Here is a 25,868-nt window from a genome sequence, read left to right on the forward strand (position 1 = left end):
GATGCCAGACTATGGGGGAGCGGAGGGAAGAAGATGGGTGTCAGACCAATTGGGGGAGGGTGAAGGGAGAGGCACAGTAACAGAGCAAATGGAAGATGCTGAGAGAAGATATGGAAGGAATTGAATGAGAAGATGAGGAAAGCAGAAACCAGACAACAAAGGTAGAAAAAAAATTTCTATTTATTTATTTCCTTTTTTCATGCTTTAGGATAAAGTAGTATATTAGTTGTGTTTATAAAAATTTATAAACAAAGCCCTGCCAGCTGAACATATCTTTCTCTAGTTCAGCAGCCAGAACTTTGATTTATAAGGAAGGAATAAGCTAAATATTGCAGTACTGAGGCTTGTTTGGATGCTGCGGGGACAGTGGTCATGGGAATGGGGCGGTGCCGCAGGGACGGGACCAAATTTTTTCCCCCAGGTCATTCTCTAAACCAAATCCTAACCTCAGAACCTTCCCCCCCCCCTTAATTTTCCCCATAGGGAATAATGGGTGTACTCACTGTGATTTCTGGTGCCTATCAGTCTGTAGTAGCCTGCCTGCAGAAAAAGGATTTCTGCCTCAGATATTGTCAGAACTGGACCATCAATGGAATTCTTTTGACTGCCGGTCAGACAAACCTTGACCATTGACTCCCACCCCCAAAATTCCTCACACAGTGACGGAAGGGGGGGGGGGGAGAAACTTCACAGCCTTGTTATACAAGGGTTCCACAGCCTGTGCTGAAGTCCCTGATTAAAATCAGCAGGCGAGGAACTCCCAGGAGAATGGACCCTGAGCTCCTGAAGACACACAAAGCAGGCTGGCTCCACAGGTACTTGATGAGATTGGTCTGGGAGCAGCAGTCCACCCACACAGGACTGTGTCCTTTCCCTGATGGAGTAAGCCTCCAGGAAGGGGACCTCCGAGCACTGAAGCCATAAGGAAACTAAAAAAAACGATGGAAATATACCAGAAAATAACAAAATGAAGCAGAGCACAGCAGAACACACTTTCTGAATTCGCCAGCAGAAGGAAAAACTAAAGAGGGAAATGTTTTCCACTGCAGAAGGGAAGAAGTTCAAAATCTTAGTGACACCCTTCTGCAGATTCATGGTTAATGGGAATCAACAGCTAAAGTATGGACGCCTGTGTATATATAACAGAATTCTCTATTCCAGTATCAGTCTGTGTCACAATTTGGTATTTGTTTGAAACAATGGCCCTTAATTGACAAGGTGGTATGACTCTTTGAAGAAATGGTGCTCAGAGTCAGGCTTTCTGGGGCTCTTTGTTTTACTCAAGCACCTTTCTTTATCATATGTTTCTATATCTTTTGAAAGTCCAGGACTTGAGGATACTCCCAAGTACTAAGCAAAAGGACTATTGTTGGTCTTAAGTACTAGTCTTTAGGACTCATCTAGTCAGCTTGTAGTGGCATTCTCAGGGGTCAGTTATGTTTAATATAATATCCCAGAGCCCTTCACTCTGGATATGCCAACGCACTAATGCTGACAAAGATCAAAAAGACACCTTCCAGCTTGTGTGCAGAAGGAAAAACTGAAGGGGGCAGCAGAGCCCTCTGGAGAAGAAGAGAGTTGAAAACCTGGAATGGATTCCTTTCTGCATGGCTTGCGAGCATGAGAATACCCTACAGTCCAGAACAACATACTTATTGCACTAGAAAAGGTGTTAGAGTCACAATCATAATGCAAGAGCAAATCCCCTAGTCAGAACTAGGGCCTAAGACTAGGGTTCTGGTACCTTCAAAACACAAATTCTCAATCATCAAATTATTTATTTAATTTTCTATACCATTCTCCCAGGGGAGCTCAGAACGGTTTACATGAATTTATTCAGGTACTCAAGCATTTTTCCCTTTTCTGTCCCAGCGGGCTCACAATCTATCTAATGTACCTGCTGACTTCAACCCAACTCAATCTATAATCTAGGTCCCTTGCGCATGTAAATGTATAGTATTCTAGCAATTAGGTGCATAAGTATACACTTACCTGTAAAAATGCCAGCAGGATACCTAAGCCCAAGTCTATAACACCACACATAATTTATATAGAACTGAACTGAAAGGTACAGGCGGAATATAAGCCAGTAATGTAATGTAATGTAACATAGTGCATAAATGCAAGGTGGGTCATAAAAACTTACAGAATACTGTAACTATGCAGATTTCTGCTGCATTTTGGCACTCACAGTTATGCCAGGTCTATGGCTGGTGTAACTGTGGGTGCATAGATGTTGGGTTACACTAATTCTGTAACAGAACCTAGGCACCCAGATGCTATTAGAGAATAGGCTCCTGCTGTGCCTCTTCTGAGTACTAAACATTCAGTTGTAGAATTGTTCCCTCTACAGTTAAAAGGCCACCAACCTGGTTGATTTGAAAAATGATGTTTATACACTATACAATCCATGGTGTAGGCAGGGACTCATTCACTTTGGGCTCAGGTCTACCCAGAATCAGCATACTCTTCCTGCAGCTGGTGGGGATCCCAAGCCCAAGATTCTCCCCAAATCTGGAATTCCACTCATGCTTGATTTTTGTCCATATGCAGGAAAATGGAATATGTGCTGAATGCTGGTGGCAGGTGCCTAAGAAGATTTGCTGCCAACTGCAGAGTTGTGTTGAGGAGAGTCCTGGCCACATTCAAGGAGGTTTTCAGCTGGCAGGGCTTGGTGATTGTAGCCAGCAAAGGTATGTAATGTTTTGAGTTGGCTGGGGGGAGGGGGTTAGAATGCGGGATTACATGAGTCCCCCACACCCCCCCAGTTGGCCCAGTGGCCCATCCAAAATTTGAGGTTTAGCTACACCTCTGTACACAATACTTAGTAATAAGCAGAATTACATTTAAAATATAATAACCTTCTTCCCACAACTTACCCAAAACTCCCCCACAAATTAATGCCCCCCCAACATATTTGAACAAGAAAACAGTTAAGTGCCCATGGTTTTAGACATTACAAGTAGAAGCTCAATTGAAATATTTACCGAATGTCAAACATTTTAGTCACATATTCTGTTTTAACTTAAAGGTTGTAAGTTTCAATTCTGAAAAACATCCAATGTGAACAGCAGTGAAAACAAAGGACAGGATTCCATTTAATCATTTTATGTTTGTGAATTTTAGAAATTACTGTAGATATTTAAAAAAAGTTAGCACCTTGGTTCCATTAACTTCTATAAAAAGTGGCAACAAATCAACATACTTTTAAGTCTAGTTTAGTAGTCAATATTATTACATATCACATTTTGATGAAGTAAAACAATCAACATGAACTGTTTATTGTTAAAAGTAACCAAGTCACCATATGCAGAACAAAAGTGGAAATATTTTTTGTGCAATGACATTGAAGTTTTGAACAAGGACATGTAAACATGTGACAACTTTCAAAACAAAACTTCTTACAAGCCATCTTATTTCTAATACCTACAGAAACATGCTCTTGTTTTTAAAAAAGCATCCATTAAAATATTGAAAAAATAGTTATCCGTGACAAAACCCAACATGTAAAATTAACTGTGGTAATATTAGTATCTGCAACTTCAGTGCAATGTCAAAGACTCCCATCTTTGATTTATCCAGTATTTCATAGTCACAGGAAAATAATGCATCAAAAATAGGGAAAAAAGTTCAACGGCAAGCTCATAATCACTCTAATGATGAGTTTCTAGTTCAAGAATTGTCCATTCGCCATGCGGGGAAGAACAGTTATCAGGGGAAAAGCTAGTCACTGTGAGGCTCTCTGTAGAATCATCAGGTGGAGACATCAGTTCAGTCCATTTACTGAAAGTGTCAATATGTGCTTTACCCTGAGGTTTTGAGCTGTCTCGTGACAAAAAAAGTGTTTGATTGATTAGGTATTGTGCTAAACTGACATCTTCAGGAAGAGTGTTTTTTATATCAATGTTGGAGTCCTGATCAGATAACAGTTGTCTGAGAAGAGTCCAATCTCTCTCTACAAAATGCTGATCTTCAAAATCCATATCCAAAATATGTGTCTCCGCTTCTATTTTCGTCTCAATTGCTTCTCCAACATCCATCTCGTATATTGGAGAGAGGGTTTTTGAGAGTCGTTGCTCATACATACAGGTGTGTGCCAATGTGTCACAATCATCTATGTCTCCTGAAATAATTCATAATACTATACAATGTAAAAATGGCATGTTCTTCCCCATAAGGGTTTTGCAGACCAGTATTTAAATTTAACTGAGCAATGTCAATGCAAGCAGCTAATAAAGTTAAAGAATATTTGAAGGTTGATCAAAATTGACAAAAAAACCTTTGAGGTATATTTGTCTTCTAAGCAGTATAACTAATAATGAATGGCTTGTTAATGAAGTTAAAGCAGCAAATCACCACTGGTAATTAACACAGTTCCATAAAGCATTAGATAATTTCTGATACAGAAAATGATATTCATGTAAACAATGAAACAATTAATGCACATGAGTTTCTAATGCACTGCAGAAAGGATGACAACCCTTTGGAGGTTGTGGATACCACAGGCATCCTCATACAATCTGCTCAGCAAAATGCTCACAGAATGAGGGCTTATAGTGTTTCAAGCTACGTCTGATATAAAGAGAAAACTATTTAAAGGTTTATTTCTACAACGCACGTGCAAAAATTGAGGCAAGCAATGACTAAGAAATAAATTGAACAAAAATACAGCTTTTGATATTATCTTATAAATTTCTATTTCTGATTAGAATTAATTGTTGATCATACCATAATTTTTGTTATATGTATATATAAAATTTTACTATTCTTATATTTTGGGGAGTATTTTAAATTACGTTGAACTTACCCATGCCTCATGAAACAGGCAAATGTTTAACCATATGAAAAACTAACGTTTTTCATATGCTTTCCTTGTTTTCAAATATATCTTATATAAGTCATTTCTGGGACATTTAAAACAAAATCATTTTGACTTTAACTATGTAAATATAAATTTTACAATATAACTGTTAATGTAAACAGTTTGTTGCTCCTTGAATAAGTTGATTGGTATATTACTGTATTTATTGCACAGTCCACCTATCTATAATAAACAATATTTCTACCAACAGTAGATGATGTCCATTTATTGCTGGGCATCAAATAACTGATGTGCAGAAATAGGGTTTACCTGATTCTCTGCCTAAAATTTATTTGGATAAATTTATGCCAAATTACAACTATTTTGCAAATCACAGAATATTAATGTAAAACCTAATCAGCAGGCATTCAATAAATAGAACAATACTGTATGAACAGAAATCTAGTGTTTCAAATATATTCTTTAAATCACTTTCTAAACAATATGCTGTCTGACCCAGAGATCAAATAGCAAGAATAAAATTCTACCTATGCATTTAGTAATGTCTGTTTTGACATAACATTCCTATTACTGTACATTACCTGTTGATAAAGTGGTATTGGTGTTTTCAGCAGATACTGTCTGGTTCTCTTTCACTTGACCTTCATGAGTCAGTGGTTGACTCCTACAGGGGTCTACAACTTTTGCAGAGCTGTTGTACTGTTGCATATCAGAGTTAGGATCTCTCTGATGAAGGTCCAAATGGCATGGTCTTTCTTGACACTTAATTTCATGGTCTGAAAGTTTATTGCATTGTTGAGATTCCTTCTTTCCTTCAACTTCAGTATTTATTTTATCATTTGTTTCTGCAGTAACTATTGCATCTTGCTTATCCTTTCCTAAATGTTCAGTACCAGAAGACTCTAGAAAATGGTTCACAATTTTATCTGACTTCTTGTCTTTCTCCTTGTCTTGTTTGTTCTCCTGATAACCTTCTATTTCTTTTGGGTAACCGGAATATGTTCTTCCATTCTGCTCACAAGAAACACTATCAAACACATCAGATGGTTTAGGTGAATCTGTGGAATGTAGAAGAGGAGTTTGAGTTTCTCCTTCATCAGATCCCAGTTCTTCACATTCATCAACAGAAAGTAAAACAGATCGTTTAAAATTCTTAGTTGTGGAAAACTCTTGACTTTTATTATCACTTTTATTATCGTTTTCTGTTGTATCATCAAAAGCTAAATTGACAATTCCTTGAAATGGCTGTGAAGTCTTTTCAGATGGAGAGCAGTTTTCAACAACATTTTCAGCTTCAGATCTTTCATCCTCTGTTTCATCAGCTGAGGAGGAGACTTGCTCTGCTTCCTGAATAAACTGTGCATTTGCACATGCATTTTCATTTTTTGCAGCCTCATTCATTATTATATCATCTTGATGTGACCATATTTCAGGTCTTTTTCTTGGTCCTTCATCATCACTTGTTGAAGTAACACGGTAAAGATCAGCAGAATTGTCTTTTTTCATTTTTACTTCTATTCTTAAGCTACTATCATACACTTTTAATTCTTCTGGAGTACTTGTATCACTGCTGCTTCTTCCCAGAAAATCATGGCACAGCATAGTACTACATTTGGAAATTCCTCTTTCATTTGAGCCATCATCATCCTGAGATCCTCCAGCATCATAGTCTTCTGATCTGGGCTTTATGTCATCAGATGATGTAGTTGCACTGCCAGTGTCAGATTCAGGACTCTCTTTATGATGTAACACACCTGTACTTAAATTCCAGTGATCAACAAAGGGTGTTTCTGAATTTTCATGGCTCTCTGGTGTTTCTGTTGTATCCATTTCCCTAGGTGAACCAGATACACTTTTTTCTGGTATCAAATCTGTAAAACGATTTGTTGCAGAATCTGAGTTAGAGGTAAGTTCATGATCACCCAAAGCCAACTTGTCAGGGAAATGATCAGTACCAAGGTCTTCAAAGAGAGTATTGCATGGTTTTCTTCCATCATGGACTGACAAAGAAGTATCTAAAAGGTCTTTATTATATGGAATATCTATTACAAGACTGAGTGCACCTTTTTGTTCACCAATATTTTGTGTTTCTTTAATTAAATGCAGTGCACATCCCTTTGTGCATCCCATGTGTCTAGAATAGTCTCCTCGATCAGAATCAGCTTTACATTCCAGTGTGTTCTTTCCTGAAGTATCTGACAAAGCACAGCTGCTGTTCTCAGCAGTGCAATATATTTTAACTGTATTTGGACAATCTGTGCTTTTATTGGCAGAATTCTTATTTGCAGTTTCAAATCCACAACTCATTTCTAACTCTGTCAGGCGATAAGTATCAGAATTAAGTTTGATTTTTTCATTTTCAAAATTATGCTCACTTTCTTTGGAAATGTTAGGAACTGAAGCCTCAGTATTTTGCACTGTATCTCCAACTTGTGCAGTATTGTACAATATAGCTTCTGATTGATTTTGAATTGATAAATTTGATTTATTATTGTCAGGCAAATGAACACTATTCATTGTTTGAGAGTGACATTTCTTCCCTGAATCTTTCTGAATGAAAACTTCTCCCTGCATATTCTTGACAATGGTAGTTTCACTATGCGTGCGCCTTTGTATGGGTGACTGAGACTTTGCAATAGATGGCCTGTTAAGATTTTTTTGTTTAAGTTCTTTATGGCCAATTTCAACTTTCAAAGAATGTGTGAGATTTTTAGATAGTGGCACAGTTGAACTTTTGATAGTTTTAATTGATGTTGCATATGGTGATTTAAGGCTCTTTCTCTTCACTGTGTCTTGCTTGTCCAACAGTGCACTATGATCCAAAGGTTTTGTAGCAAATTTCTCTTCACTTTGGTTTGCTTTCAGTGAATCTGTGGTATCTTGTAATCCTAGAATATTAAATGTTAAAAAAGTCTATCATCTGTAAACTGAATTATTCATCAACTATATGTATATAAAACCAAAATGAGATTTCAAAATGAATGCTATAATCAATACCATGCAAGTGGATTATATTTTTATACAGTCCAAGAAAAAACAATTTATATCCTGTGTTATTACAACAGGAAATAGTTACGGTACTCTTTTTACAAAATCTGCATGAAAAGGTTGCTACAGGCTAATCTGGTTTGACTGTGATAGTTCAGTTCTGGACTCCTATCAGCCTGCTTCTCAAGCGTGCTGGACTACAGCTTCTGAAATGGACAAAGTATCAAGCATGGCTTCTAGAGAAGTACACTTGATTCTAGTCTTCAACTGGGAAACAAGTCACCTAGTCATAAGCCTCATCTATTTATTTATTTTGATTTTTATCCCGTTCTCCCAGTAGCTCAGAACGGCCTACAAGCAAACATTCACAGTGGACAGTACAGTATTTGGACAGTACAAAGATTATACAGTAGTTCAAGTACGGGGATTATACAGCAGTTTAAGTTCAGATTAAGAGAGGATTATACAGTAATTTAAGTAGGGGAGAAGGAAGGGGGAGTTTAAGGGTAGATTGCAGTTGTCATTTTAGTTGAAGAGGAGGGTCATTACCATTTTCCGGAAGGTCATCAATGAGTTCTGTGATCTGAGTTGCGGGGGGAGTTGGTTCCAGAGTTGAGGGATGAAGTGGCTTTAGGAGTGTTTGCGGGCGGTTTCTGACAGGAGACCTTCCTGGCGGGATGCATAGGCGTTTCTCCATTTCTGAGCGGAGGGGGCGGGTGGGGGTGTACAGGGTTAGTTTGGACTCTATGTTGGCTGGAGTGGAGGTGTAAATTATTTTGTGTGCTATTACCAGGGCCTTGAATGCGCAGCGTTGGTTAATCGGAAGCCAGTGCTCTTTGCGGAGGGCTGGGGAGATGGGGTCGTGGTAGTTGAGGCTGTGCAGGAGACGGATTGCTGCATTTTGTACCCACTGGAGGAGCTTGAGATCTTTTTTGGCTACTCCATTAAATAGGGAGTTGCAATAATCTAAGGTTATTATCGCAGAGGCAAAGCAGTTGACAAGAATGATTGCTTTTTGAAAATACAGCATCATAAGAACATAAGAATTGCCACTGCTGAGTCAGACCAGTGGTCCATCATGCCCAGCAGTCCGCTCACGCGGTGGCCCTCTGGTCTAAGACCAGCACCCTAACTGAGACTAGCCCTACCAGCGCACGTTCTTGTTCAACAGAAACTTGTCTAACTTTGTCTTGAATCCTTGGAGGGAAATATCTACACAAAATTCTCCTTCATCAGCATCTTAAGTAAAATAATGGAAGGATCAATGGTAGACTCAGAACGAAGCTGCAATGATTTCAAGTAGTGTTTTTAAAGAGTAAACAAAAACTACAAGAAGCAGCAATTTAAAAAATCAAATTAAGGGAAAAAGGATATTACGAGTACATTTGGAGATTTATTCAGCAATAAAACCATAATATTTTGAACTAGTAAACCGGGAAAATATGAAAAGATATTAGTCAAAATAGAAATATAGGGCTCCTCTTACGAAGGCGCAGTAGTGGCTTTAACGCACGTGACTTTTAATCACGCGCTAATCGGAAAACTACCGCCTGCTCGAGAGGAGGTGGTAGTAGCTAGCGGGGCCGGCGGTTTAGCGCGCATTATTACGCACGTTAAACCACTACTGTGCCTTCATAAAAGGAGCCCATAGAAATCCAATGAAACACATCAATAGAGGTTTTACAGGGACCAATGGAATGCTCCCTGTTTGTGTTATGCTTATAAAAGCATCACTTTATCTTTTTTTCTATTAAAAGGGTCACCATTTTTTTTATGGGCTAGTCTTTTTTTCCCCTCACTAACCTAATGGCCACACATTTATTTCTAGACTTGAACAATTTCAATGTTATTTCAATATTACCATGGGTTTTAAAAAGAGTAACTGGTGTACTCTTTGCCCTCTGATATACTGGGCCACTTGTAATTCCCTTCTTTAGAAGACCTTGTAAGTTTTGTTCACTGCATCCTTTTCCAGCAGGCTTCTTTGTTACACTATAGTTAAAACAAACAAACAAGCAAACAATTTTCAACCACATTCATTTAAATGCTGAGGTACAAAGTATACAATTATATGTGTGTTTCAATTATTGTGAATTAATCATTTACTTTTTTTAAAAAAACCCACAAAACAATGTTTCTATGACTTATGAAATATCAAGTATTATTTTGAGCTGTAAAGTTTGAATAAAACTGAGAAACATGTGCCACGAATGTGAAAACACAAGGGTTATTTCCTGTAAACAAACTCTATTCAGTGCAAATTATGTGTATAATGCCTTATAAAGGTCTTCATACACTTGTACATTTTCATATTGTCATTTAAGAAGTGTAATTTCAAATGCATCAAAGTTGGAGCTTGTTTCACAGATTTTCACAATATACAAGGTTCAAGGATATACTATTTATTGGACTGCCTAAAGTCAAGCCATCAAAGCGTTTTACATTTCAAAAACAAACAATAAAGCAAAGTGAGTTACAATCTGGTGAGAATTAACATTATAGGTTTGTTGCGTTCCACTAGACCCCAGAACCTACAGCAGTCTGCTTTCTTAAGTCAGCCTAAGCTATTTATTGAAAGATAGATAAAGCTGGTGAGTCTTTAATATGGATTTAAATAAGATAGAGAACACTCTGCGCAGTATTAAAATGAGGGCATTCCACAGTGTAGGCCAAGCTATACTAAACATTGATTTCTAGAATGTACTTCCCAGCCAAAAAAATGGTAAATAGATGTTGACTAGAACACAAAACCCTGGCGTGTAGGGCTAAAGGTACTAGATATAACTTATCTGGGGCTCAGATTTCAAAACCATGAATAATAATAATACATATCCAATGGGTAGAAACTTGACTACTCTGCTTTGTAAAGTTGATAGACACTTATCCCAAATTGAATGTTATGGGTATAACTAAACATAAGTCAACCAACAATGTTTTCACCTGGTCATTGGAATTCTATACCTAGGTCCAATCATTTCCTTTTAGATTTTACAATTAATTGGAAAGAGTATGTTAATGGTATTGTACAAAAGAAAACTAGAATAAGTCAACACAAACAGATGGTCAGAGAGGCGAAACTCGTAAGTGACCTCCCATCCTTGCAGGAGAACCCTGCGAACATCCAGAGGCTACAACAGTAAGTCCTGAGTCGAGGAGCCTGTCAACAGAAAGGTGGTCAAACACACTGCCTGAGCAACATGAAAAGCCAAAACAACAGCCTAGACAGAGCATCAAATCCAACAGAGAAGCATCTGAAAGAAGGCCAAAGGGAGCCTAGATAAAGCTAGAGAGCACCAGGCTAAGGTTCAAGGCAGGGATAGGATGCACATCCAGCCGTCTGATATGATGAACCCCATGCAAGAATTGAGCGATATCAGGATGAGCAACCAAAGAGGACCAACTGTCCCGGGATCTAAGTTTTGAAGAAGCAGGGAGAAGAAGAAAAAAAAGATCACTAAAAATCCAAGTTGGCTACTGGCACCAAATTCGCACCAAAAATGTGATTTTATTTTCTTTCATATTTCCCAAAGTCCAAAAACAGCAAAGACAGGATACTGGGCTAGATGGACCATTGGTCTGACCCAATAAGGCTATTCTTATGTTCTTAATCTTTACAAGTTTCCCTGATCTCATTGTTCAAAGGATCCCCTACTGTATAATGTTACAATTATCATACATACAAGATGCTCGTAATAGAATTATTCAGCAGGTAGCTTGCTGCATAGAATATGTTACTTGTGAGTTTATGCTGACAAGAGTTTGGCTCTGTTTAACTGTCTCTTGAAGCAACATCTGTTTGTGCAGGACTGACATTAATGAGCCACTGAGATCTGAACTCTCTTAATGATGATGTGTATACCAGCTTTGTAGTATTTGTCTTCTTCTAGACATCATTGATGACAGTTGGTCAATACTTGACAAAGGAAGTGGTGTCCTACTAGCACTACTAGACCTAAGTGCTGCCTTTGACACCATTGACCATCAGCTCCTACTCCACAGACTCACTGACCTAGGGATCATGGACACTGCCCTTCAATGGTTCACTTCCTTCCTACACCAGAGAACACAAGAGGTACTTCTGGGCCCAAACAAATCAGAACCCAAATCCATCAAATATGGAATTCCCCAGGGTGCTCTGTATTCCCGCTCCTATTTAACCTGTACATCAGACCAGTTATTGATATTGCCCAGAAATATAACATCAAAATCCACTCCTATGCTGATGACATTCAACTACTATTTCCGCTAGATGAGAACAGATCTGCCCAACTCACCAACCTCCAACACTACCTCTCCGACATGAAGAACTGGATGACAGACAACAAACTCCAGCTGAATGCTGCTGACTGAACTCCTATGGATCAGAAAGAAAAACACTAGTCTCACCTGCCCAACACTATCCTGGGAGTCCACCCTTCTGACAGCAAAAGACCAAGTACGCAGCCTTGAAGTATTACTGGACAGCCACTTATCCTTCTCAGCTCACGTCTCGCAGGTGGTCTCTGCGCCAACTAAGGATCAAACCATACATTTCTAGACCTGACCTGGCCCAACTCCTCTACACCTATGTACTCTCTAGGATGGACTACTATAACTCCATATTTAATGGAATTATCACTAGAGAACTCCAGCGAGTCCAAAACTCTGCAATCTGCCTCCTATACGACCTCAACTACTGCGACCCAATCTCCCTAGTTCTTCACACTGAACAATGGTTACCACTCAACAAATGCTGGATAGTCAAGGTCCTTGTAATGGTGTACAAAAGATTCCACCTCATCACCCCAGCCTACATCACATTCAAGCTGCATAAGTACACCCCCCCCCTGCCCACCCCCTCCGCTCCGAAGCGGAGAGACGACTACATATCCTGCCAGAAAGATCTCTCCAAATGGAAACGCTCATACAGCCACTTCATCCCTCGACTATGGAACCAGCTGCTGACTCAGATAAGATCACAGGACTCGCTGATAGCCTCCAAAAAGCAGTGAAGACCGTCCTCCAACTGAATGGCACCAGCCATCAGACTCCTCTATTCTCCCTTTTCCTGTGGACCTTGTCCTACAGCTAGACTTTTCTTAATTGCTGTGACTTCTTCTGTAATTCTACTTTAAACTCCTTCTCGCTATCGTGAATGTCTCATAATCCACTGTGAATGTCCTTTTGTAATCCTTTCTGAGCTCCTAGGAGAACAGGATAGAAATTGAAGTACATAATTAATTAATGTCTGTATGTTTTATATGTATCCCATCTTGGAATAAGGCAGTTTATACATTTTAATAAAATGAAAAATTAAATAATTAAACATGTTACAGTAAAACATGTAACAGTAAGGGTGCTGTTTGTTTTATGTTGCACACATCACTTAGCATGAAGGTGAAAAAGTTTCACATTAGTCTCTCAAACCCGTTTCTTTGCAAATACTCTGCAGTACATCACATAGCTTTTCTTCAGAAGTAGATTCTATCTTGCCACCATTCTCTGATACAGGCAATACTTATGAAATTATTGAACAGCACATTTTCGCCAGTCTAAGCCAGAAATCTTTTTCTGTAATTTGAGGCCTCATAAGTGCCTGTCTTCAGTAGTTTCCTTAACACACAGGATGACCTGATCAAGGCAGTGTCTTCTTGGTGGCAAAACTATTTCAGTTTTATGATGGACCTGACAGTGGTCTTAGGATACTCCAACAATGAAATATTCTTTTAGCTGTCCTCTAATCTGTATCCTTGAATAACCTTCCCAAAGTTATTTCAGCAGTTGTATATTTGGTTATGTAGATCTTTGTATCAAATTTATTCCACACAACAGAAACTACTTGATTTTTCATTCTAGAAGTTATTAAATCAGTTCAACTACTTTGATATGACTTGGATGGGCTAGTGAGGTAATTTTTTTTTTTTTTTTGAGGGGGGTGATAGGGTAGAAAGGAAGCAAATTTTGGTTTGCTATGACAAAGCACACAAGCACAATTAGGATTCTTATTCTTAATTACTTTTGAATATTTCCATAATTTCTCTTTCATGTTGAAAGTATAGAGTATGTTGTATAGATTAGTGAAACAAACTCCTACTCTAATGCATTTTGAACTCTTTTAGAGAGCAGAATTTGAAAAATGTAAAGTACGTGAAGACTTTTACAAGGCACCGTGGTCTCCTTTTGCTAAGCTGCAGGGAAAAGTGGCCTTCACGCACCCTTATGAAGGTCTTCCCACGCTAAGGTCATTCTTAGCACAGCAAGAAAATTGCCAATTTTCCATTTTCTGAATTAACAGCTGTGTATTAATGTTGAGAAGTAAAACACACTGTAAAAAAAAAAAAAAAAGAAATAAAAAACCAGTAAGACAAAATAGCAGTTTATTGGCCAAAAACCATATTTTGGCAGTTCCTGCATCAGAGGTAGAATAGTTTTGCACACAGAAAGGACTTTATGTGCTAGATGATAAAACAAGGCCACACTGCAACATAGTGAGGGAAGGAGGTGCCCAGGGCAGTAGCGCCTGGCATCATCTACGCTGTGCACTCCCCACACACACACACTTTCCTGCTGTGCACCCCCCCCCATGTACCTCTTCAAATCTTCACTGGCAGCAAGCAGAGTCTCCCACCTGTTGCTCATGCCAGCCTCAGCTCTCCCTCTGATGTCACTTCCTGGTCCTGTGACTAAGAAATGACATCAAAAGAGAAGGGTGAGCAGAGGAGAGGTGTCAGCATCCAGTAGCAGTTACACAAAATCTCCAAACCCTTGATGTAGGCAACTGCTGAAATGTGGCTGTGTCGGGTCTATTGCTGACCAATAAATACTATTTTGGCATATAGGTTCTTCACCTTTTTTTCAGTGTGCTTCTACTTCTTAACTGCTCCACTATTTTTTGCTTCTCTTTTTGTTCATGCACTAATGTTGCCATTATTGCACAGCTATTAACAAAAATTAGCATATGAGCACTTATGGACATATATTTTGTAGGTGGTAAGGGCTTATGTGCTAACCAGTTAGTGCATGGTAATGTAGCCACGCTAACTTATTAGCACAGAAATGCCCCCCTTTGCCCCCTTCTGTGGCAAAATATTTTTTTTTTCACACATGGGTTTGCATGAGCACATTGCAGTTTTACCACAGAACACCTCAATGCATCCCATGGTAAGATGTTTTTTAAGCTGTAGTAAGTACATACTAGTGCTCACTGTAGCTTAGTAAAAGGATCCCTGTGTGATCACCTTAATGCACTTAATGACTTGTTGGGGCTTAGTTTGTAAGAATTCTAGTCAGCTATTAGTAGCAAAAAAAAAAATCAAGCAATGACATGGATAAAAAATCTAATGTATTCAATTCAGACATACCCGTTTGTCTCACCGCTTGACTGAACTCCATTTTCTTTTTTCTTGGTTGATATACCATTTGTCATCTTCATGATGGATTTTGATTTCAATGCTGTAATTTAAACAGTAAGGAGGGAAAAATATAAAATCATCAATGACTTGTGATGAAAAACTGTTTACATAGGTCCCAATACCAAGTGTAAAAGCAGCTTTTGGTATATAAATGCAAATAAAAGTTGGTTTTGCCAAACGATTATTGTGGCGGCAAAACCTTTCATATGCCGAACGGTTAGACAGGCTGGGGCTCTTTACCCTGGAGAAGCGGAGACTGAGAGGGGACATGATAGAAACTTATAAAATCATGAAAGGCATAGAGAAGGTGGAGAGGGACAGATTCTTTAGACTAGCAGGGACAACTAAAACAAGAGGTCATTCAGAAAAACTGAGAGGAGACAGATTCATAACGAATGCAAGGAAGTTCTTCTTCACTCAGAGGGTGGTGGACACCTGGAACGCGCTTCCCGGAGAGGTGATAGGACAGAGTACAATTCTGGGGTTCAAAAAGGGACTGGATGACTTCCTGGAAGCGAAAGGGATAACAGGGTACAGATAGAGATTTACCTTACAGGACATTGAGTGAACAGGGTATGGGTATTTTAAGTTAGGTAGGGAACACTTTCAGGTCATGGACCTGGGGGGCCGCCGCGGGAGCGGACTGCCGGGCACGATGGACCCCTGGTCTGACCCGGCAGAGGCAACGCTTATGTTCTTATGTTCTTATGTTCTTATGATAAAGACTTGACCAGTTAATGACCGACGTATGCTGGTGACAAGGCTTTGATATATTGGATCATAGACTGATATTCAGTGAAAGTCTACCAAGCAAAGAGATGACAACTTGTCAAGAAATGTAACATAACATAAGATCCGTAATAGTTGTTGTACTGGTTCAGACCAAGTGTCCATCTAGCCCAGTATCCTGTTTTCATAAGTACTTGGCAGAGTCCCGGATGGAAGCAAAATTCCATGCTATTTAACGCCAGGAATAAGCAATGGCTTTTCCCAGATTTATCTTAATGATAAGATTCCTGGATGAAAAGCCCATAAACTATCAAAATATTTTTTGAAACCTAGCTACTTTAACTGCTCTGCTCACCGATTTGTCAACCTATTGAGGAAGGCTCTAAATTAATCATTTAGAGCACTGGTTGTTGACCTCCGCCTCGTGAGCGGACTGTTGGGCACGATGGTCTGACCCAGTAGCTGCAATTCTTATGTTCTTATGTAATTTCACCAAAGGACTATGACATCTACAGGTGAAATGAACACACACAATAACTATAATATAGTTATAGAAATGGCCCAGTATTGGTTAATAAGAACATAAGAATAGCCTTATTGAGTCAGACTAATGGTCCATCAAGCCCAGTAGCCTATTCTCATGGTGGAAAATCCAGGTCCCTAGTACCTGACCAAAACCCAAGGAGTAGCAACATTCATTGCTACAGATCCAGGGCAAGAAGCGACTCCCCCATGTCTTTCTCAATAACAGACTATGGACTTTTCCTCCAGGAAATTGTCCAAATTTTTCTTAAAACCAGCTACGCTATCTGCTCTTACCACAACCTCTGGCAATGCGTTCCAGAGCTTCACTATTCTCCGAGTGAAAAAATATTGGTTTTAAAAAGTATTTCCCTGTAACTTCATCGAGTATCCCCTGGTCTTTGTGATTTTTGACAGAGTGAAAAATCGATCCACTTATACCCATTCTACTCTACTTAGAATTTTGTAGACTTCAATCATATCTCCCCTCAACTGCCTCTTTTCCAAGCTGAAGAGCCCTAACCTTTTTAGTCTTTCCTCATACGAGAGGAATTGCCTGCTGATTCTGACAGTTGGGAATTTCTCACCCCAGTATCCACAGAGGCAATCAACAAATTAATATGGATCCTCAGATGGCTGACCTGAGCTTATAAATTCATAGCTCAGTCATACTGCCATGATCTTCATACGTCCATTTTATAATTATCAATCTTTTTTTGTATATTTCAATTAAAAAAAGTTACTGAGTTTTTTTAATGATATTTTCAGTCTATTCCTTCAATTTTACATAGTAACATAGTAGATGACGGCAGATAAAGACCCAAATGGTCCATCCAGTCTGCCCAACCTTACCCACTCTTTAATTTACTGATTCAATTTAAATAATTTTTCTTCTTCTTAGCTATTTTTGGGCAAGAATCCAAAGCTCTGCCTGGGACTGTGCTTAGGTTCCATCTACTGAAGTCTCTGTCAAAGCTCACTCCAGCCTATCTAAACCATCCCAGCCATCGAAACCCTCCCCAGCCCATCCTCAACTAAACGGCCATATATGGACACAGACCATGCAAGTCTGCCCAGTTCTTCAATATTTACTATTATTTTCTGGTTCTAGATCCTCTATGTCCATCCCATGCTTTTGTGAACTCTGTCACTGTTTATCCCATACTGCATTGCTTATTCTGCTCATACCAGCGTCTTGCGTCAATTTATCAGCTGTTTAACCTACTCCGTGATGTAATGTGTTTAAATGAAATATCAAATGCTGTTCCTTGATATTTAGATAATGTTTGGCATTGCTACCCTCCCACCCTACTTGTAGAGTCTATAATTCACCATTTAATATCTGTTAAAGGGTGCCCATATTGTTTCCAATGATTTACTATAGGTCCAGTGTCCCTTCAGCATGGACTCTGGATTTATGCTCCATGAGTCGTGTTTTGATTGAATGAGTAGTGCGTCCCACGTATCTAATACAGTGTCCTTGTAACACACTACATATGGGATGCACTACTTGTTCAATCAAAACTTGACTCACGGAGCATAAATCTTGAGTTCACACTGAAATGGACACTGCACCTATAGTAAATCACTGGAAACAACATAGGCACACTAACTGATATTAAATGGTGAATTATAGACTCTTTACAAGTAGGGTGGGAGGGTGGTAATGATCTAAATATCGATGAACAGCATTGGATATTTCATTTAAACACGCTTGCTCCTGTAGGCTTGAAAAAAAGAGATTGATTGGTGGATGATAGTTTGAAACCTCCTCCAATCACTGAACATTACATCATTGAGTAGGTTAAACAGCTGATAAATGGACACTAGTATGAGCAGAATAAGCAATGCAGTGCAGGATAAACTCGAGTTGTTAAGCACATTTTGAAGGGGAAACAGTAATTATATATATATTTTTAAATTTCCTGGTGAAAGTTAAATATTAAAGATGAATAAATGGATCCACGGGAGTTAAATGATTGTTGCTCTTTTTATAGTGATTGAACGGAGAATGAGTCTTGACCCTGATGAAGAAATATTGAAACATGATCATGTCAGGAGAAGCGACCCGAACGGTGAAAAATCTTAGGTAACAGTACAAATGCAAGCTAAGCAAAAGATTTATATTTATTGTTTTTTTTTGTTTTTGTTTTATTATTTATTTATAGAATTTTATAATATTACCAAGCATATACATCTTGTACAGTAAAGTGAGATCAATAACATAATAAACTGAGTTTCCAAAGTTGAAATATACCATAATACATAGTTAAATTTAAAAATAAAAAATACATAAATGAGGTAATAATAATCTAATTTGGAGTAGACACCGAAGAGGGAGTGGATAATATGAAAAAGGATCTGCAAAAGTTAGAGGAATGGTCTAATGCCTGGCAACTAAAATTCAATGCAAAGAAATGCAGAGTAATGCATTTGGGGATTAATAATAGGAAGGAACCGTATATGCTGGGAGGAGAGAAGCTGATATGCACGGACGGAGAGAGGGACCTTGGGGTGATAGTGTCCGAAGATCTAAAGGCGAAAAAACAGTGTGATAAGGCAGTGGCTGCTGCCAGAAGGATTCTGGGCTGTATAAAGAGAGGCGTAGTCAGTAGAAGGAAGAAGGTGTTGATGCCCCTGTTCAGGTCATTGGTGAGGCCCCACTTGGAGTATTGTGTTCAGTTTTGGAGACCGTATCTGGCGAAAGACATAAGAAGACTTGAGGCGGTCCAGAGGAGGGCGACGAAAATGATAGGAGGCTTGCGCCAGAAGACGTATGAGGAGAGACTGGAAGACCTGAATATGTATACCCTAGAGGAAAGGAGAGACAGGGGAGATATGATTCAGACGTTCAAATACTTAAAGGGTATTAACGTAGAACAAAATCTTTTCCAGAGAAAGGAAAATGGTAAAACCAGAGGACATAATTTGAGGTTGAGGGGTGGTAGATTCAGGGGCAATGTTAGGAAATTCTACTTTACGGAGAGGGTGGTGGATGCCTGGAATGCGCTCCCGAGAGAGGTGGTGGAGAGTAAAACTGTGACTGAGTTCAAAGAAGCGTGGGATGAACACAGAAGATTTAGAATCAGAAAATAATATTAAATATTGAACTAGGCCAGTTACTGGGCAGACTTGCACGGTCTGTGTCTGTATATGGCCGTTTGGTGGAGGATGGGCTGGGGAGGGCTTCAATGGCTGGGAGGGTGTAGATGGGCTGGAGTAAGTCTTAACAGAGATTTTGGCAGTTGGAACCCAAGCATAGTACCGGGTAAAGCTTTGGATTCTCGCCCAGAAATAGCTAAGAAGAAAAAAAAAAAAAAAAAAAATTTAAATTGAATCAGGTTGGGCAGACTGGATGGACCATTCGGGTCTTTATCTGCCGTCATCTACTATGTTACTATGTTACTATGAAAAGAGGACTTGAGAGAAGCAAGATGGCCGCGGTGCAGTGAGGACGCTCATTATCGGTTCTCCTGCGTTTACTATTTTCCTTGCCGATCGCACGTCCCCCGTGAGTCGGCTTGATATGCCGAAAAGAAGGGGAAGAGCGGCTGCCACAGCCCGGCAGGCTGAACTTACCCCGAGAAGACAGGAGACGATTTCGAGCTTCTTCTCTTCTTCTCCCTGGGGTGAACCGGCTCAGCCGAGGCAGAGGGAGGTCTCGGCTATCGGGAGTGATATCTCACTTAGCCCTGCAGGACCCGAGCCTCCCCAACAGCCGCGAGACCAGGGAACTACGGCGGCTCTGCAGGGACAGGAAGGATCCACCCTGAGAGAGCTGGAGGGCTCACCGGTATCCCTGGTTGCTCAGGCAGAGACTTCAGCGTTGGAGAAGGCAGAGTTGGCATCAGAGGTTGGGGGACAAATTCCATCGGTCCCCCCACTGGTAAGGCCAACTGAATTCACTCTGGAATCTATCTGGACTGCTTTAGACTCACTATACAAATTATGTGCAGGAACTCTTCCTTTGGTAAATGCACATAATATAAAGATTAACTCTATGCAGGAGGAAATAAAAACTCAGGGGGAAAAGATGGATTGCCTGGATCAACGGGTCCAAGGCATTCAATTAACACAGACTATTTTAATGAAGGACAAATTGCTATTAGTAAGGAAAGTAGAAAATTTGGAAAATTATACTAAAATGTTGAATTTAAGATTACTTAACTTTCCTAAAACTTTAGCAATGACGCCTAAAGATTTATTCTACAAATTTCTGAAAGAGATATTTAAATATCCTGAGAATGGTTTTCCTCCATTACACAAAGCTTATTACCTTCCAGTTTCAAAGAAGGCTTCTAAAACTGAGGCTTCAGCTAATTTAAGCCCTATGGATGTTACAAAAATTTTGGAAACCTCAGAGGATGAAGTCATCTCATATTCTACACTTCTGGTGACATTTGTTTTTCAGCAAGATAAAGAGGCACTTCTTAGGCTGTTTTTTAGGCTTAAAGAGATGACCTTTATGGACTCAAAGATTTCCATGTTTCCGGATGTATCTAAATTAACTCAATCCCGAAGGAAACAGTTTCTGGAAATGAGACAATTTGTATTAACTTTGGGGGCTAAGTTTCAACTCAGATATCCCTGCAAATGTTTGATCTTGTTGGATCAACATTCATATATTTTTTTTGATCCCCCCCCAATTACGATTTTTTCTTGAGTCTAAAGGGGTAATGCTGTCCAGTGCTCCCACAGTGGAATAAGGTCTAGTTTTCATTTATTTGAAGAAGTAACACTGCATTTTTGTATTATAAATTTCTGTATAATATAAGGCCCTACTAATGTGAATTGCTTTTCCAATAATGTGGACTTTTTGTTGAGAGACGATTTATATTGTATTGGAAGTTGTTTAGTTTTCTTCTTTTTCCTTTTAATTAATGTGTTTAATCTCTCTTTCTCATATACATATTGTATGAATGTACAGTGTATATCTATAAAATTAAATAAATAATAAATAAAAAAAATAATAATCTAATTTGATCACACACTAGTCCTCAATAATTGGATCCAAGATTTAAAGAGTAGAACAAAATAAGTCAAATGAGTTAACAGGAAAACCATGTCTACTACAGTGCAGGGAGCTAACCTTCCTTGGGCGCTGTTATTCCTTTCTGAAGACGTTTCCCTGAGAGAAAACTTATCAGATGAGATGGCTCTATAAAAATGTACTTCAAGGATAAATATCTAACTATACATTTACATGGATATCTCAAAAAGAAAATACCCCCTATTTGAGTCACTCCAGGTTTCAGAAGTAAAAATTATTTTCTTCTCTTTTGAGTCTCTCTAGAGACATCAGGAAAAATCTGAATATGATATCCCAAGAAGTCCTTGGACCTATTTTTAAAGAAAAGTTTTAATATCCAATCCTTGTCTGGAGCCAAAGATTTATATTTATTGGAGAGCAATGTATTAGTGAAGTGAAAGTGGTGAACACTGAAGTAATAGACTGAAAATATCATTTAAAAACCTCAGTAACTTTTTTTTTTAGATTGAAATATATATATATATATATTTTAAAAAGACTGAAATGGACCTATGAAGATCTTGGCAGTATGACTGAGCTATGAAGTTACTGTATAAGCTCAGGTCAGCCATCTGAGGATCCATATTAAACAATATATTAATTTGCTGATGGTCTCTGTGGACATTGGGATGAGAAAATTGGTTGAAGTGGGCAATCATTTTGAAGCCATTTGGTACATGTTTAATGATCTGACAGAGCCATCCACAGGTAGCCAGCAAAGGTGAAGTGCGATTAAGAGTGGAGCTAGAGATCTACTAGGTACATATTGGAGAGTGCCAACTACTAAATCAACTAGAAGTAGGGGAGATACTGGAATTCTTGCAATATGTCTCTTAAGCAACTAGATGAGGAATAATCCACTCATGAAGAGAAGATGATGCTGGATGACAAATAGAGGCAATATAACCGAGGTTACAAGAAGGGCAGCCTAGAATGAAATGATCACAATATCCCCAGCAGAACCAGAGGAGGATCAGTAGAACCAGAGGATTGGAACAAAACTGTACAAGAACAAATTGCTTAATAACCATATACAGTGCTCTACATTAAATTTACTTCTCAACAAGGATCCATGCTACAAAAAAGCCAGATTAATACCATTAGCTCAACACAAAATGATTCAACACCAAAGGCACAAGGGATCTTCATGATATACAGGCAGTCATATTCATATAAACAAACTTACATATATGAAAACAGGAGCATTTGTTCCATGGATTTCTAATTTCAACCAGAACAAAATCACCATAAAGTGTCTGTCTCATTTGTAAAAGTGGCTCCAAATGAATAGCAGCTTAGTTTGAGCAATTCTGTCTGAGCCCACAGCAGGACTACAAATAACTGCCATTTTTCCTGCTTCTGGCTCATGATTGACAGCTTTGCCTGATCAAGTCTCAAGTTTTATTCATATTTGATTTACCACTCATAAAGCAGCTTTCAGAACTGTTCACATAAATATACATTAGAGAAGGGAATAGGAGGATACAATTCTTCATGTAGGATAGGCTGGGGAAAAAAAGGAGGTTCAGACTAGAGAATGACATGGGGACAAATTTTTCCCTATCCCTGCAGGAACTCATTTTTCTATCTCAGCATGTTCTTTTCCTGTCCCTGCCTCATTCCTGAAAGCTCTGTCCTCATCTGCACAAGCCTCAAACATTTTAAAATCATAAGGGTTTGAGGCTTGTGCGGTTAAGGCAGAATTTACAGGAATGGGGCAGGGACATGGACAGCGACAAAACACGCATGGACAGGAGGAGGAAATTGAGTTCCTACGGGGACAGGGAAAAATTTGTCCCAGTGCCATTGTCTAGACCTGGAGCTCATCAATTCACTGACTGGCCACCACGTTAGGGAACACTGAACTCATCATCTGGGATAAGTATCTTTATGTTTAAGTCTTTTTATGGAAAAAAAAAAACCCCACAACTTGTCAAAGTACAATTGCTTTCGTTCACATTGCAGATTCGCATTTAGTTTAAAAAAAACTCTCCCTATTCCCCTTCCCTCTTTCCATATTGGTATTAAAAGAACAGTTCAAACACATTACACTGTATAATGATCTCTGTCTTTAACAATTTTAACTATTTCTCTCTCTTTAACAGTATTAACTATTAAGCAATCTACTTTGTGCTGTGGGAGTCAAACTAGACCAAAATGGTTCCCAAAACAAGCAAAACCGTTTTCCCAAAGTGAAGTCTAAGTCTCTGATTGAGACTCTTTCCCAAACAACAAACTGAAGCAGTGTGCTATTGTAAGTGGATCCAAATTAATCCAAACACTAGACTCTAGAGCAGGGGTGCCCACACTTTTTGGGCTTGCGAGCTACTTTTAAAATGACCAAGTCAAAATGATCTACCAACAATAAAATAAAAAAAAAACACAACGCACACTGTACGCATAGAAAATGTTAATTATCATTCCTATTCCAGAGTTTTTCAAAGAGGTCAAAGCAGATGACTCTATGCACTATCACCTCAGTAACAACCATACAAAAATAGACAAATATACCCACCCCCCTTCCTTTTTACTAAACCACGATAGCAGTTTTTAGAGCGCAGGGAGCTGCGCTGAATGCCCAGCACTGCTCTCGACGCTCATAGGCTCCCTGCGCTAAAAAACTCTATTGCGGTTTAGTAAAAGGGGACCTTAGTGTAAAATATAGACAGCAGATATAAATTCAGACACATTTTGATCACTAAATTTAAAATAAAATCATTTTTCCTACCTTGTCTGGTGATTTCATTAGCTTCTGGTTGCACTTTCTTCTTCTGACTGTGCATCCAATCTTTCTTCCCTTCTTTTAGCCTGTATGCTTCCTCTCCTCCAGACCTCGTTCCCTCCCCCAACTTTTCCTTCCTCTCTTCCTGCCCTTTCTTTCTCTCTGCCTCCCTTTCTTTTTTTTTTCTGTTTCTCTTCTTTCCTTCTGTCTCCCTGCCTGCCCTTTTTCTTTCTCCCTGCCCTTCCCCAAGCCACTGCCATCGGGGACCAGGACCCAAACCGCCACCAATAACAGGTCCGAAAGCCGACGCCGCCCCAACCTCTCCCTGCTTCGGCCGACCAGCATCGCGATCGAGCTGTTGGGGGAAATGCTGCCGGGTCCTGCCTTCGCGGAAACAGAAAGTAGGCAGTACCCGGCAGCAAGAAGAACAAATGCTTCACTAACCTGTCTCCCGCATTAGCCCGTAGCGAACGCTTGCTTCAGGGCTCTCAACATGTGCGTGCCAGCTTCCCTTCTCCCCCCCCCCCCCCCGGACATAACTTCCGGTTTCGGAGGGAAGAGAAGAGAAGCCGGCACACACACGTTAGAGCCACGGAGCATAAGTTCGCTACGGGCTGAAATCTCCAAGCCGTTTTTTTTTAATGTTCAGCAGCGGCGGCAGCAGCAGATGACAGCTGGGCGGACCGCCCAGCTAAAAGGCCCTAGAGAGAACATTGGAGAGGAAGGCTGATCGGCCTGGTAGATCAGGACGGCAACACGAGTCTATCACGGAACCCGGGATGGGCTCCGCGATCGACTCGCGTTGCCTTCCTGAGCTACTGGTCGATCGTGATCGACGTGTTGGGCACCCCTGCTCTAGAGAATACACTTTCTACCCATCAAAATCCCACAGTTGAGAAAACAGCAGTATCTTTTGGGTGTTGGGAAATCGCAAGTGACACTATTAAAAAGCAAGTGAGGTTGTACTTGCCGAGTATATTTCCACAGAGACAAAACATGATTACTAAGTGCCATCCAAAAGGATTTGATGTTAGGGGGAGAGTGTGGCGCAGTGGTTAAAGCTACAGCCCCAGCACCCTGAGGATGTGGGTTCAAAACCCATGCTGCTCCTTGTGACCCTGGGCAAGTCACTTAATCCCCCCATTGCTTCAGGTACATTAGATAGATTGTGAGCCCGCTGGGACAGACAGGGAAAAATGTCATGTAAACCGTTCTGAGCTCCTCTGGGAGAACGGTATAGAAAATTGAATAAATAAATAAAATGTTCAAGGTAAGGAACATTTTACACAGTGATCGGAAGCACCAATTCTTGCCTTGAATGCATTCACAGTGTTCCTCCAAGAAAAAGAAATCAATCTGTGAGTAAGAGTTATATTGGGGAGAATAACAGGAATATTCCCGAACTCAGGTTATTATTTCTTCACCAAACATCTACAAAAGATGAGGAGTCTAGGACCTCCTGCAAGGCTTTCCCCTCCCTCCTTCAGTTTTTCCCCATCTTCCCTGACTTATCCAATTTACTTAAAACACAGTTCAAATCTCCACCTATTATTCTAACTTTCTTTGCCACCCAGGTGAACTGTGTAAACCAGTGAGAAAATAAACTAAACTAAATTAAACTAAACCTTAGGTTTGTATACCACACCGTTTGGAGCATAAAGATTA

At 39.5% G+C, this 25,868-nt stretch overlaps 1 protein-coding gene and 1 long non-coding RNA gene across 3 annotated transcripts in view; one reads left to right on the forward strand and one right to left on the reverse strand.

The window, feature by feature from the left end:
* The window catches only part of LOC117346652, a 37,123-nt gene extending 18,593 nt beyond the window's left edge, over nt 1–18,530 (forward strand). The window contains exons 3-4 of the long non-coding RNA XR_004536645.1: nt 2,554–2,693; nt 18,450–18,530. This is a non-coding gene — a long non-coding RNA (uncharacterized LOC117346652). The remainder of the gene's footprint in view (nt 1–2,553; nt 2,694–18,449) is intronic.
* Nucleotides 3,093–25,868, reverse strand: part of BTBD8 (BTB domain containing 8) — a 125,394-nt gene continuing 102,618 nt past the window's right edge. For both annotated transcript variants that reach the window (XM_033916572.1, XM_033916571.1), the window contains 4 exons: nt 15,151–15,241; nt 9,672–9,802; nt 5,404–7,710; nt 3,093–4,123 (listed from right to left, as the gene is read on the reverse strand). In XM_033916572.1, coding sequence (XP_033772463.1) covers nt 3,654–4,123; nt 5,404–7,710; nt 9,672–9,802; nt 15,151–15,241 — 2,999 coding nt within the window. In that variant the 3' untranslated portion in view covers nt 3,093–3,653. The remainder of the gene's footprint in view (nt 4,124–5,403; nt 7,711–9,671; nt 9,803–15,150; nt 15,242–25,868) is intronic.

This window comes from Geotrypetes seraphini, chromosome 12 (genome assembly GCF_902459505.1).
Source record: "Geotrypetes seraphini chromosome 12, aGeoSer1.1, whole genome shotgun sequence".
Lineage (NCBI taxonomy): Eukaryota > Metazoa > Chordata > Amphibia > Gymnophiona > Dermophiidae > Geotrypetes > Geotrypetes seraphini.